The 16,176-nt window shown below is 32.2% G+C and overlaps 1 protein-coding gene across 1 annotated transcript; it reads right to left on the reverse strand.

Annotated features, from left to right (window-relative positions):
- Positions 1-12,131: 12,131 nt before the first annotated feature.
- On the reverse strand, positions 12,132-14,378 carry LOC141703576 (protein MRG1-like). Its single transcript, XM_074507051.1, has 6 exons — positions 14,271-14,378; positions 13,592-13,651; positions 13,478-13,491; positions 13,058-13,151; positions 12,391-12,495; positions 12,132-12,245 (listed from the first exon to the last, which is right to left on the reverse strand). Exons 1-6 carry the CDS (start codon positions 14,376-14,378, stop codon positions 12,132-12,134), a joined length of 495 nt encoding a protein of 164 aa, XP_074363152.1.
- Positions 14,379-16,176: the final 1,798 nt, after the last annotated feature.

Consider the following 16,176-nt stretch of genomic DNA (forward strand, 5'->3'; position numbering starts at 1 on the left):
TGGAGATGATAAGAATGATAAAGGAACTATAGAAATTAAGCCTAAAGTTGTTAAACAAAAGCCAAATCTAAAACCTGTTAAGTTTGTACTTGTAAAGTCTGATACTAAGAAATCAGAAGTTAAAGAGGAATTAACTTCTGACAAACTAAAAGGAAATGATAACTGAAGTAAACGCAGCTTAATGACGAAGAAGCAGCTTAAGCATAAGCTGAAAGATGTTAAGAATGTAAACAAGGTTCAATCACCTAGGAAAAATAGGAATGGAAAGGAAGGTGTGAATAAAAGCAATGATTATAAGCCTGTTCCTAATGCTCCTAGAAAAACATGTCATAACTGTGGAAGTTCTAACCATCTGGCTTCTTTTTGCAGGAAGAATAAGAACATAAACTCCTTACCTTCAAAGTCAGGAGTTAAGAGTCAGTTTGTTAGATATAAGCCACATAATCCTTATTTTCATTGTGGTAGTTTATGGCATTCCATTTATACTTGTAAGGAATATCATAGTTTGTACTATGATTATATCAAATAAAACCTTCTTTAAAGAAAGTTGGCATTGTTCCTTCTAGTGTAAGTTCTGATACAAAGTCTAATAGTGTAAATGCTGATAAGAAAAATGTTAACATAAACTCTGATGCAAAATCCGCTGCAAATGTTAAGCAACTTAATAAGGCCACAAGATCCAAGCAAGTCTGGGTCCTTAAAACTAATCATTAGTGGTCTTTGTGATTGCAGGGCAACAGGAAAAACATCTTAGTTCTGGACAGTGGATGTTCAGGACATATAACTGGAAATAGAGGCCCTGCTATCAGACTTTGTGGAGAAAGCTGGCCCAAGTGTTTCTTATGGAGATGGCAATATTGGAAAAACATTGGGATATGGAAATATTAATCTTGGGAATATCATCATTAAAGAAGTAGCTATGGTCTCAGGACTTAAACACAATCTGCTGAGTGTTAGTCAAATCTGTGACAGAGGTTATCATGTGGATTTCTTTGAAGAACACTGTGAAGTTGTAAGCAAATCAATATGCAAAGTTGTTCTGAAAGGATATAGGCATGGTAACATTTATGAAGCCAAGATTTTAACAAATATTCATATCTTGCTGGATCAAGGTTTCTTGAATTTTATTCACCTTGGCATGAGTTGTTGAGTGTTGACCTTGAAGGTGCCTTGTACTCAATACAGTAACTCTCAGTTGTGCCTTGAAATCATCATTTATCAGCATTTCATCAGCTTTTGCCAGATGCTCAGCAAGAATCTTTTCAGAAGGAACAAAACTAACTGAGTTCCATTCTTTAGTCCACTCCTTTCCTCTAGGAGTTTCACTCCATGGTACTGGTGTTTCTCCTCTAACAAACTTCTTCAAGCCAACCTTTGACAGAATTACCTATATTGAGAAAATTCAGGAGAAGCAACAAACTCAGATTGATGAAATTTTAAAGAATCAAGCTTCTCACCAAACTCAACTCAATGAGATCCAATCCTCAGTGGAATTTCTTATCTCTCTTCTTTTACCTGCTGATGCCAAAAAGGGGGAGAAAGTGATTAAGTCCAAATGCAAATCTATTCAGACACTGAAGGGAAAGGATGATGGAAATGATGACCAGGGAAACTCTGATAAGGGTAGAGGTCAAGGTCAAAGCAAAGGATTTTATCAAGTAAAGCTAGAATTACAAGTCAGGGAATAAGTTCTGATACTAGGAGAAGAATAAGTTCTGATTCTGGTAAAAGGATAAGTTCTGGTGAACATCTGGAACTTGATGAAGAAATTTCAAAGCAGTTATTTCTTAAAGAAAATACAGGAATGGACTTTGAGAGTCTAAAGGAAGAAGAAGCTAGACTCAAAGCAGAAGGTGTCAAGATAAAATCTAAAGCTTCTGTTATTGAAAAGAAATTTCCAAAGCCTAAGGGTATTGTGATAAAAGAAAGAACAAATTCCGAGGCAACCAAAGCCAAATCACAAGTTGAAATTGATCCAAGGTCCAAGGGCAAAGAAAAAGTTAATAAACCTGTAAAGGTTTATATGCTAGTCATGGATGAAGAAATAATTGTTGATGAAGAAGATGCTAGTCTTACTCTGATGCAAAAGAAGATTTTTCAAACAACCTCTGACATGGCTCATGTTGTTCAGAGTCAAGATGTAATAAGTTCTGATATGACATAGAAGCAAGCAACCTCTTGTATAGCTCAAGTTGGCTTGATATCAGATGATAAGGAAAAGGAATCCTCTGACATTGCTCATGTTAACCTTCAAAGATACTCCAACCAGGATTCACCAAAGCTAAACAGACTCAATCTTTGAAGACTGTAACAAGTGGTTTTGAAGCAAGAGTTGTTACAGGAAAGGAAGCAAGAGATAAATATGGATTGGGTAGTTTTGATGAAAGAATAGTACATAACACTACCAATGATCCAACTTCCTTAAGTGAACAAGGTGTTGGAGCAACTCCTGAAAGATTGAATCGACTTGAATCTGTACAAATGGTTTACCATACCTTTTTGAAAAAACATATCTTGTATATTTTATGATAGATGGAAGGGTATACCATATCAGGCAGAATGCTATACCACTGAAGTATTTTGAGGAACTGGAACATGTCCTATTCCTACTTCAAGTGAGAAACAGATTAACAGATAGTGCTGCAGGTTATTTAAAGTCACAAATTCAAAGACAGAAGAAGCTTTATTCTGTAAAGTCTGATAGCACATATTGTCCCAAGTATAGAGATCACAAAGGTGATATTGTTAAAATGAACCCTAACTCTACTAAGATTATAACTACTTTTCTGGGTTATAAGGCTGTGGAATTCAATTTAGAGTCTGACAAGGCATATCTGATTAGACTAGATCAGGAGATATGAAAAGCTAAGATAAATGATCTCAGAGCAGCTATTTTTCAAACTGGTGAAGATACAACTGAATTGATAAATGCTAAAAGGAGGATGGTTAATGAACTTGAATATGGTGAGAGATGTCTTTTGAAGAACTATCTCAGAACAACTCCTGACATCAAAGAGATCAGAAATTGAAGCCAAGTCAAAGATCTACAACTGCTTAAATTCTGAAGTGTGTACAGACTGAAGCTGTTATCAGACCTTAAGATGGTAAAGCTAAAAGGACTGTAAGTTGTAGTTATCTAGTCAAATTCTCATGCATTTGTACTTAATATTCTTGACATCATCAAATATTTGTTAAAATTGTATATTATGCTAATTTATAAGTTGGGGGAGATCGTTAGATATATTTGTGATGTCATATGTAATATGATTTGTGTTTATTTTTCAGATCTTACTTAACATGAAAATCAGTACTTAACTGGAAATCAACATTATAATGAAGAAAAAACTTAAGATATCAGAACTTAAGTTATCAGAAGATATTTATCAGGAGATAATATCAGGACTTAAGGAGACTTTCAGAAGGCAGGCGGTTGATTGAAAGGAAAGAAGATCGAGACTAAGACATAAAGAAATATGCATGAAGAAGGAATTCTATGAAAAATAGAATACTTGGAAGAAAAATAACTAGTTGATATATTTTAGGAAGCAAACTTATATTCCATATCAATTAGAACATTATCTTGTAATTGTGTAGTATATAAACACAGGAATAGGGTTTACACTATAGTGTTATCATTATCGAAGTTATTATTCATTGTAACCCTAACAGCTCTCGTGATAATTAGTTCATCACTGAGAGAGGATAGTTCCATATTGTAATAGACTTTATTGTGTTCAATAAAATCTATTTTCTATTACTTGAGTTCTTATATTCGATTTGATTGTAGTAAACACTGTATTCAACCCCCTTCTACAGTGTGTGTGACCTAACAAAATCCTAAAAATTATGTTACACCCCTAAAATATATTGTTTCTAACATCCGTACAGATGGATCATCGAAATTTTATTTTAAAAGAATCGATACTTCATTTGCAACAATAGCGCAGTTTAGGTGTTAGTTTATTTTGAGTGCTTTGATTGCTATAATATCTCACAAACTAAATATATAAAATCCTAAATTTCATGGTACACACCTAAAATAGATAGTTCCTAACATCCGTATGGAGGATCGTCGAAAGTTTATTTTAAAAAAATCGATACTTTATTCGGCACAATAGCGCAGTTTTGGGGTTAGTTTATTCTGACTACTTTGACTGCTATATTATCTCACATATATATATATATATATATGTATAATCCTAAATATGATGGTACACCCCTAAAGTAGATAGTTTCTAACATCTGTATGGATGAATCATCGAAATTTAATTTAAAAAAATTAAAGGAGTCAATTAAGGAGTCTTTTCTTTTAAGTAAAAATCAATTGTTTGTATAAGATTACATTCAAACAATGTGGTATAAAACACATTTTCATCTGTGGTGTAGTGAATTGCACCTCATATTGCTATGTGGGAGGTCACGGGTTCAATTACCAGGTTGTGCAAAATTTTTATTTAACCTTCAATAGTACTTCAACAGTGTGGGGCCCATATATGGGGACCATACTGTCACGTTAGCAATGTAGGGCACACATGCGGGACCCACCAGCCACGTCAGCAGTGTGGTGTCACGCATGTGGGGACCAAAGCTGCCACGTCAGCAGCGTGGGGAGTATGTGGCCCACAGATGGGACCCACCGGGGTCATGTCAGCAACTGGGAACCCCCATGTGGGACCCACGTGTGACTACTCAGCAGAATTTTAATTGTTTTTTAATAAAAAAATGAATATTTTAGTTTATACTATGGCTTGGCAACACTTTAACAGACCTATGCTAATATAATATAAACATATTATAATAGGGTAGATTATCATAATGATATGGTAAAATTTTCTACGGCAACATCACTTAATCATGTTGTATAAGGTCGTTTATGGCGTAGCGGTAGTTAAAAGTCTCTGTTTTTGACATCGGTTCTGTACTGATGTGAAAGACTCTATAATACATCATTTCTAACTAAATAACTGATGTATTAAACATACAAAGACATTACTTACTATCCGATATCTTAGACACGTACTAAGATATCCGTTAATAATCGATGTAAAAAATAAGAACGATGTCAATAAACAAAATATATAAATGATGTCTATATATATAAACATACATACATACATGCCAAAAACAAAAATAAGCCGAATCAATCATAGATAAATAATCAAAACTTTGATTATCATTATCAAACTAATACAAAGCATTCAAATATAAACACTGACGAAATAAAAGTCATATATAATGTCAAATAAATAACATTATTATGTTAAAATGAAATTCATGTACTAATCTTTTTCAATGAGAATTTTTATATAAATGCAACAGTTTAACAATCCTCTCTAACATCTGCAACACGCGCTTGCATTACCACAAGATGCATAAATTTAAATTTTTTAGTTTTTTATATAAAGCTTAGCTTCGTTGTTATTGAACTAATTTGGAGATGTCAAATTTTTAAGCATGACATTGACAGTTTTAGAGCACAAACAATTAATGTGTTTCGCCACTTGAAGCCAATACCTGGTAGGAAAATACAATTCAAAACTATCCTATTATCATGATCTACCTTTAGGTATGCTTTAGACTACCCTATTTTCATCAGCTACCAATATCCCCCTTAATATTCACATAATCAACATTAATATTTGTGACCAAATTTTTAATTTGACTATTATGAGCCACTACATCACTATCATAATTTAACAAACTACAAAAATGCAAACTTTCAGTACAATTCAAAAACCTAAACATTCCATATTATAGCCTTCCCTTATGTTGTTTTTCAAAACCTTCTATCAAACCTTTTGCATCAATATTGTGGTTTTATCAAGAATTGGTCGGTTAAAAAGCTAAAAATGTCAAATTTATATGGTCGATTTAAGCCTAGTCAGTTATAACATTTGGTCCTGTTGAACCCTTTTAACCTCGGTCAGTTATGTCCCACCTCAATATATAGAAAGTGGGGTCTTTTCTGTACATGTGGCTATACATGTCAATAACCGACCAACCTTAACCGACCAACCTTAACCGACAAACATTTAAGGATACGGTCGGTTTTACTCTTTAATACAGTCATTTATGTATTCTGGTAGTCGGTTTTTACTGCATATTTATGGTAAAATTTGGTCGGTTATGTCTTAGGTCGGTCGCTTTTTTGGGTTTTTTAGACAAAAAAATAATGGTTTTCTGCAGTTCCTGCTGTGCCATTCCAAAACCAAAAATGGATTTCCAAAACCAATAATACAATTTCAAAACCAACAATGCAATTCAAGTACACAAACAACCTACAAAACATTCAACCAATAAAACTAAATATTCACAAACATACATGATAAATATTAAGCGAGAAAAAAGTTAAATTTCATTACAAACCGAGATAATACCAATTTTAAGGATGATATAACCGGACATCCAACAAACTGGTGCATCAAAATTGTCTTAACTTACAACAGAAGTTCCGATTTTTAAATTAATTAAAGTTCATAGAACTTTATAATTAATCCGACAAAGAAACAGAAGAAGATGATCCACCATCATTATTTTGGCAACCATCACCAACATCAGCACAACCACCACTATAATTACCACCGCGACCATCCTCATTGTTCGAAGCCTCATCCTTGGTGGTATAATCATTTTAAACCTCCAAATAAAGTTGTTCCTATATAAATATATAAACCTGTATAAACCAATTTAAAAGCAGGAATAAAATTAAATTTACAATATACCTGTTGAACCTGCGTTTTAGGTTTTTCGACAATATCTTCAATTAATGTTCCGACATGTGAACAACCTCACTACCAATGAGATTATTCCATTGCAGCCTCTGACTTGGGTTAGAAGAGGGCGGTGCGTGCAAATGTGGGTATTTCCTCATCGAATATCTCATGAGCGAATCGATGTGGATTGGCGCGGATGAGAATGAGTCGGCTTCGCCTCTGGTGGAATCTCTATAGCGTGTAGTTGTGTAGGAATGAGGTCAGTGGCTCGAGCATTTTCACCTTCGAGGAACCCCGTTGCTTCCATCCACTGATCCTATAGGTCATCCCTCATACTTGTTTGAGTAATATCCAAGTGCATCCACTCAAGTATAGAGACATAGCATTCCTGCACAGTTTTCAAGTGAAATTATAACAAAAGAAAATTGTAGTACTTATAATATAAACAAGCAAGCATGTACACTAAAACTATTTGAATAACTACCGCAATGTGCATGGCATGCAGAGTAGTGTAGATGAGATTTTATGGATCAGAGCCGACTCTCTTATGACATTTATCCCACACCTCAAGTCTGGTTGATTTCTTCTTGTTTTGCTTTATAATTTCCTTAATATCAATAAATTAATTATATTAGCATATATAGTTTGGTAATAAAAACTTGAGTGTGTGCGTAGATGTTTAAATAAGATAACTCCCATATGGTATTGAATGACCGGGCATCGGCACTATGCAACCTTTTTAAGAGCTGACGATTAGCGGCTCCGAGGATGACAAATGTGAATGTCCCTTATTGGTTTCCCAATTGTTCAACATATCTTTCCAAAATAAAAGGGACCAATATGATGGCTTTAACAACAACCTGGACACCCCGGTCTCCCTTTCCATTTTCTTGGTTCTTTTTTAAGCTCATTCATAGTCCTTTTAAATTCTTATGGTAAGATCTTCGTACTTTAGGTAAGGTTGAACTTCAGGAGATTTTAGAAGAACGTATTCTTTGAAAACTTTTAATTTATCGGAATTTTGTACGTCAACAAAACGTCATTACGATGCAAAGTAATCTCCGAATCAGAGGTAAAGAAAAAGAGAACAAATATCAAGAATATCCTCTTCCGTATAATGTTCGATAATTGAACCCTCAACTCTTGCTTTATTACTGACATTTTGTTTAAGTTTCCCGAAAAAATGCTCAATCAGATATATCCAATACCAATAAGCAGGTCCATCAAGTCTAATTTCTTCCACTAAATGTATAATCAAGTGTTCCATCAAATCAAACCAACTTTTAGGAAAATTTGTTTCTAACAAGCACAATGCTTTAAGAACCGATTTTTTCCATTATTTTCAAATCATTTTTTGTAACCACCTATGACCACAAATATTGATTTTTGTTTTTGAAATTACCGTGATGGCATCCACAATAGGTGTCGGTAGAAGTTCACGAATTGCAAGAGATAATAAGTTTTTTAAAAAAATATAACAATCACCTGATTTAAATTCATAAAATATACACTTCTCATTATTGTAACAACGAGATATATTTGAAGACTAGCTATCTAGAAGTTTCAAAGAACTTATCCATTGACACAAAAGTTTAAGTTATTTTCTAGTGAAAGAATAAGGTGCGCTAGGCGACTTGTCATTTTCATCGATCCATAAATGAGGCAATGAGAGGCCTTAGACAAATATTAATATCTTTACCAATGCTATTCGGAATCAGCAATATATCGGTCATAAATATATAAGGCCTTTTCATACACGTCGATGGTGGAAGATTATAAGCAACTACAGTCAAGGGCCACACACTTTTTATGTTTTTTTCCGGTAGGGCCAAAAGGATTGAAACCATCGGTCGCAAGGCCAAACCTTATATTGCGAATCTCTTGAGCAAATGATGGATATCAACGGTCAAAATGATTCCACTCTTCTCCATCTGCAGGATGACTGATTTCTTTATCTTTCATATCACAATTCTTATACCTTCTCCTATGATCGGATGTATCCGATGACATATACATACGTTGTAGTCGAGGAAATAAAAGGAAAATGTCTTAAGAATTTTTAGTATTTTCTTACCATCTTTTCTCGAAACATCTCGATTACGATCTTGACCACATATATCACACACAAATTTATCCTTCTCATCTCCATAAAATAACATACAATCGTGCTGACATAAATATAATTTTCAATATTCAACCCTCAAACCCTTTATAATCTTTTTCATTATAAAATAAGTTTGAGGAAACGTGTGTTTTTTTGGTAACACATCCGTGAAAAGGTTAAGCAAACTATCAAAAGCTATATTACTATACTGTGAGTTATTTTTGAATTTGGAAAATTCATAGTAAAGCTTATTCTTGTATACTTTGTATTACCGGGATAAATAGGTTCTCCATTTTCAACAATCACTTTATACAAATTTTTGGCAATATCATTTCCATCTTCTTCTACATTACTAGTTCCCCGATCCACGGTATCATAAAATTCACGATTTCTTCTGGAAAAATCGTTCAACATCGCATTCAAATCTACTAGTTGTTCTACCCTAAGAGGTTCCGAAATACAATAATGATGATGTGATGTTCGACAACGTTTCCTTCCCACTTTTTCGATGATCGACATCCATATGATGTAACCCTCAAGTGTCCCTTTAGCGAGCAAATAAAATCTAAAATCCTCAATATCTAACCAATACAAATTCTTACAATATTTACAAGGACATTTCATTCTACCATCTTATTTCTTTCCATTTTTTCTTGCAAATTTAAAAAAAAAAATCTACACCACTTCTCTATATGGGAGTTAACGACGTGATTTCTAATCCAACTTCGATCAATGTTTGTCATCTACATACAAACATTTTATAAATATAAACAAGTAATTTGACAAGTATTTCATGAAAAAATATGCATTTAATGTAAATACACACATATTTAATACATATAACACATAAACAAGTAATACACACCCACACATACAAACACAAGTTTAATAAAAATAAAAAAAAGAAAAGATTTACATTGTATGTTTGTATCACTTCTCGTTCTCAATTCTTTCTATTCTTTTCTTTTTTTCAATTTCTACTCATTTGGAGATATGAGAGCTTAAAACCGGCTATCCTTGAGTTATGACTTTCGTACAAAACTATGTTGTTCCATGGTAAAAATGTACAAATTTTTCTAAATAAAATCACTTTTTAATATTTTTCTGGTAAACTCATAATCAACCATGATCGAGGGTCAGTGTGATTCGTGCCATTTCAGCAATATAATCGACCACATCTCTGTGCTCGATTTTAATGTTGCCACGTCATCAAAAACGGTATGATTTTGTCGATTCATACAGTAATAACCGACGATTACGCGGTCAGTCGGTTTAATTTGCCGAATTTTCGTGCGGTGCTTTTATGTGGTCGGATTTATCCTCTTTTTTTTCCAAAAATATTATTTTGAAAATAAATTTTTAACTAATATACTTTTTAAATAAGTTTAAAATGTAGGTATTTTAGACAATTTTTTATACTTATTTTTAATTACCTTTTTTTAACAAAAGAACTTCTACCTTGGCCTTAGGATATGATTAATTTTTTTTTTTTTGCTAACAATCACGAAATATTATTATCATATTAAGTAAAAGATGGTTAAGGTATATGTTCAATGGTGTATTTTTTTCCTAAGAACAAATATATACTATCAGCCTTAGCTTATATGATTATTTTTTTCCTTAACAACCACTAAATATTATTATCATCTTAAAAATACACACTAATAAATAACTGCCAATTACATCACGCTATTGGTGCTTAAATAAACTAGTAACACCAAATTGCTGATTAAATAAACTACTAACACATAACAAGCCAATGACAAACAACACATGCTCCTGCCAGCTATATAGCTAAAAAACAGCAAACATCTTAGTTCAATATTTGGTAATTAAAATAAAAGTGTTTAGCATATGGTAACTGCATCTTAGTTCAATATTTGGTAAGTAAAATAAAAGCATCTTAGTTCAATATTTCTTATTTCATCTAGGTATATATCCAAATTTTCATGGTTCTTGTGAGTAGCTAGAAAGGAAAAATGTACTCTGATTGGCCTCCAAAAACCTGCACACAATATGGTTAGTGTTGTTTATTAGTATTGGCTCAGCAAAGCAAATTGAGGAACAAAGCCAACATGCTCTCATTATTTTGGAATAAAAAGAAATTATAGGACCATAGACTGAAGAAAGTTAATATAAAACTGTAGGACGGCAGCCTTTGTTGGTAGAATTAGTAAAAACTGAAATCTTCTGCAATGCAGTTAATCAAAAGAAAGAGACATACTTCAGCAATTCAATTATCTCTTGTTGAAGTTTCAGCAGTGATTCCTCGTCAATGTTAGCAGCACGCAAGAACCTTGGCAACTTAACTGTAATTGAAATAGATGATCAATTAACATTAAAGAATTCCCCATCATAAAAGCCTTGATTTGAGGTACAGGCAAACTTGTCTATGTCTGAAACTCTTGTCATTTATATATAGCCAAAAAGTCTAGTAGCATGATAGGTCTTGAAATGAAATAGTTTCATACTATTTAAACTGATGCTTTCAAAGTCTCTGCAAGCAATTATAGTACCTAGCCACCATATTAAATTAAAAAAAAATAGCATGTATAGAAAAGAAAATACCATGAAACTTCATTTAAAATAATCTAAATAGCTCTCTAAGAATTGTCTAGCTTACCAAAAAGACGCAAAAAATGTTCAGCTCCATATATGGTTGAAGGCTGGATATTCTTTGCACGCACTTCGTCATATTGCTGGAGCTCAGTTTTGTAGAGAAGCTTTGTGGACAACGCTTTGTTGAAGTAATTGCACAAACCTTTTAAGATTTCTGGAATTGTCTCTCTTAACCTTTAACCCCAAAGCAAAGCATGTCAGAAGTTAGATGACTTCTAGATCAACAGAAACACCTAGGCCGTGGAACTATATATAAAGAAATATTACAAAATAAAACAACAAAAGTTAGTGACATCAAATATTTTTTTATTATATCACTGAAAGTAAAAGTCAGTTATTTCTTTTTGATGTTGACCTACATATAAAGAACAAACTGTTGTAGAATACATTGTAGGATTTAAGCCTAAGCACACATATTCTCAAATAATTCAATACTAACATCAATTATAAATAAGAAACTTACTCCTCATCTTCATTCACCCTGAACTCATTGAACATCTTCAAAATGCCATCGACGCTGGGAGAACGCGGGAGCCCAACAAGCTGTAAGTCACCAGGCAAGGATATAAGTATGAAGGATACATAGATCACATACGGTACACTAACTATGAAGGTATAATATCAAGGGCAGTTCAAGGGAGCTAATTCATATCACTGAAAAATTTCGAAAAAGTTAAATTAACATTATATTAGGATCAAAGAATTCCCAATCGAGTTAGTGCCAGAAGAGGTTTACAAGAAATGTAGATGATGAGTTTGATTCTAAACTCCCCTGCTCCACACCTTTGCTTAAAAAATATATCAACTAACTGAAAATATAAGATAGTTTCATTTAAGATTATAGGATGGACTTAGAGCTAAATATATGATGTGTACCTGGTTAGAAACTTGTACAGTGAAGATTATATAAAACGAGGTGAAGAGTTTAATTTAGTAAAACAGAAATTCGAGTACCTTTGATGAATTTGTTACATATTCTCTATCATTCAAAAGTTGAGTCTTGAGTGCCTGTGGTATTTCAATACTCAACTTATTTTCCTCCATTATTAAAGGATCCTCCTGATAAATAACAAAAATTGAAATAGCATTTAACTGACTGAAAAATAAAATGTAAGAAACAATTAAAATATGAGTCTATCCAAGATCTAAAAGATAATAATTATTATTAATATAAAATAAGGCACAAGATATAATGGATAGCACAAAAATTGAGTGACATTGGTGATCTAACAATAAAAATATCACTAGATATTATCACAGCATTAACAACATCATGAAAATATGCACTTGTCATTTTTAAATAACAATTGAGAGCATAATTAACTTGAAACCATCAACCTCTTGTAATCAAAGTGTTAGTCTTTTATCATTGTTTGAACCTCGAATGGCAAAAATACTTTACATTCTTGGAGTTCATTTCGGTCTTTCTCAAAAATTGGATTATAACTCAAGAACCTTCACTTTTATCTTACTAAGAATATGACAATTATTATTTGCATACCACCTCAAGGTGTATCTTGGAACCACCTCTTGTTGCATGTGACCATAACATAGGTATTAATATTAATTAAAAGAAGGCGAGGTTGAAACAAATACAAAATATTTGTGCATATAAATATACCATAGCTGATCTACCACGCTTCCCCAAGTGCTTTTGAGAACATTCTTCACTAAATTTCTTGAGGAGTTGAGCATCTAATATCCATTCATCGTACCTGTGAGTTTGAAAGTTTTTAACAATGTTCTAGGAGGAGGCTAACATGCTTAAAAAGCAAGCTATTAGAAAAAATATGAACATAAAATAGTTGAACAAACATTGAACTAAAGAACTTTTCATGAGCATGTAACCCACTCAATAATATTCAAATTAGCTATTATAACAATAATAAATAAGATAATAATGGATTTAACATAATATAAAGACTACTATAATTGATCTAATTACAAGAACACAAACGTATTAAGGAAAGAAATTATAGAACAAAAAATTTATTAGAAAAAAGTATTTTATTCTCAATGTAAGGTGCTTCCTCTTACTAACCTTTTATTCCAACCCTGCACATATAAAGTGACAATAGGTTATTAAAAAATGATTAATACTAATAATATTCATTGCTCATGAAAAAATACAAGGTTTTAATAAAGCAATACTCACAATATAATGAACCCAATATGTCCATGCCTCTATTTGTTTCTCGTATTCAACCTTGCGCACCTATAAAGAAAATAGAATTTATACCTTTTTTATTGCAAAAGCAAACCAAAAGAATGTTAAAGATGCAAAGGCAATAAAAGCACAAAGATGACTGACCAATTGCTCAAATATATGCAGCAAGGTGGTAAATAGCTTACGGAATCACGCTATATTAATGATAAAAGAAAAAATAAATATGCAACAATGACTTTCATGAGGAGCTAAAACTAAATACCTTAGTGCACATTTCATGTATTTGGACATAGTCACTATAGTATAAGTGCACAGAAAAAATCAACATCTTTGGGATTTAATCCTCAAATTGTGATGTTTGATATGATGTTTGCCAAATAAGCACTTTGACAACTTCAAAGTATGTATTAACTTCTTGAAATAATGTGAATCCTCTTGAGGACAATAAGAGAACTTCAAAGTATGTATTAACTTCTTCAAATAATGTGACGATACAATAAGAGAATTGTGAAATAACAATGCATCAATTATTTTCCCTTCCCATATAATTATATCATGAGCAATCAATGTAAATCACCCAAATTCAATCACACACATTAATTAAAACAGATAGGAATCACTCCAATGATAAAGAAAAACTTAAAAGATAAAATTGCAAGTGCGATACCTTGGCCGGATACCACTTGCCACCATAAAAGGCCAGGACTTTTTCACCTTCAAGATAAAGACTGTTTGTAAGAGAATCGCCTGAGACTCCACTGTTTGATCGTCCCATTTCTGTATGAATTTTGTTTCTTTCAACCTACAATTACAATGGTTGTTATATCCCTTTTGAAACAAACAAAATCAAGACCTTATTACATAACTCTTTATAAACATAAACTTGGCTACATAGGATAGAAGTACCTGTTCTTGACTGACTGATTGGCTAATAGTTTGTTAATTTTTTTGCACCAGATCTAAATGTCTAAGACTAAGAGAGTGCTTGTTTTTATAACGGACACTTTTTTCAAAAAATACATTTATTTTTTTGAAAGTTTTATTTAGAACCTATATTATGAATTTTTTTCAATCTTATGAACCAGATCTATAAAGTCTAAGACTAAGAAGGGATATTTTATAACGCATAACTTTTTTTAAAAAATACATTTATTATGAAGACAGTTTTAATTAAAAACATATATTAGGCACAATATTTTAGTGGTATTTCATATTTGGACACAATATTTAATCACTTTTATTAAAAGATTTTTTCAGTTACAAAAAAATATAGTTATAATTATTTTTGTAATTTTTTACTTTATAGCGATATTTTTAATTAATTTAGGTATTTTACTATTTGTGAATAAATTTGAGTAGAAATTAAATTCTGATTAAAAAATCTTATTATTAAAATACTCATAGTTTAATTAGATTTATTATGTTTTAATTTTTGCAACCACTAATAAATATTTTTGAGAAAAATGGTCCAAGGATGACCTCACGTAACTCACTGAGGTTATAAACTTTTACCATATAAATTTAATGCCATTTCAGTAAATACTAGTAAGTTATCTTAAAATTACAAACTTACACTCTTGTATTTATATGAGAAAATGTTATTATCTCATGGGTCATCCTCAGCCTCATGTACATGATTTCCAAAACAAAATTTAGATCTTATTATATAACTCTTTATAAAAAAAATTGGCGTAATGATACTATTACTCTTAGTTGGTTAATTTGGTTTCTAACTCCCATCTCTACTCGTAGATAGATTGGTTATTAATAGTCTGTTTAGCTTGTCATAGAACATAGGATGAACCACTTCAATATTCCCACTACAAGAAAAGAAAGGCCATAAGTCACCACCACAAATACTACCGTTGTGCATTGTTGGTTTGGCTTCACATTTCCAACTCAATATAACCAACCAATGTGGATGGTCATATTTAAGTACATAATCAACCAAGTACCGACCCTTAGTTGTCTATTTTTCTTTTCTTCTCAAACTGAACCAAACCAACAACCAACCATATAATCAGTTAGAAATATTACCAAAATCGACCAAGTTCAATCGGTAATATTTCTTGTAGGTCCCAATCTTATGGCCCAGGAACAGTGTGGTAGTCCGCCTCAGATTCAAAGGGGAAGAAACTCGGTTGAAAAAATGTCATATGGAAATGTCTACTATTATAAATCTCTGCATTTGGTTAGAAAATGATCATTTGGAAATGTTTACGATCATAAATGACCCAAATCGACTGGAAAAGAAGTGGTATTTGTTTTCTAAACTTGGGAGTTATTTGTTTTTCTATTTGTATGTTTTAGTCATGTAGCTATGGCATATCTATGTGGATTGTGGCATTGAGAGTTTTTAGGAGTAGTCTTGAATAAATCTTTTTATAACTAATATTGATGGTCTCCTGTGGCCAATTATCTAGGTCCACAGTAGCCACATTTTGTTTTATTTCTTACTCTTTCTTGCTGAACATTTTAATTGTAATAAGCTTTAAGGTCATATATGTCTTTATCTATATTTAGTCTTGGAGGCTAAGTAACATAGTACAACAATATTGTTCTGTAGTGGTGGT

This window comes from Apium graveolens, unplaced genomic scaffold, assembly GCF_009905375.1.
Source record: "Apium graveolens cultivar Ventura unplaced genomic scaffold, ASM990537v1 ctg6783, whole genome shotgun sequence".
NCBI lineage: Eukaryota > Viridiplantae > Streptophyta > Magnoliopsida > Apiales > Apiaceae > Apium > Apium graveolens.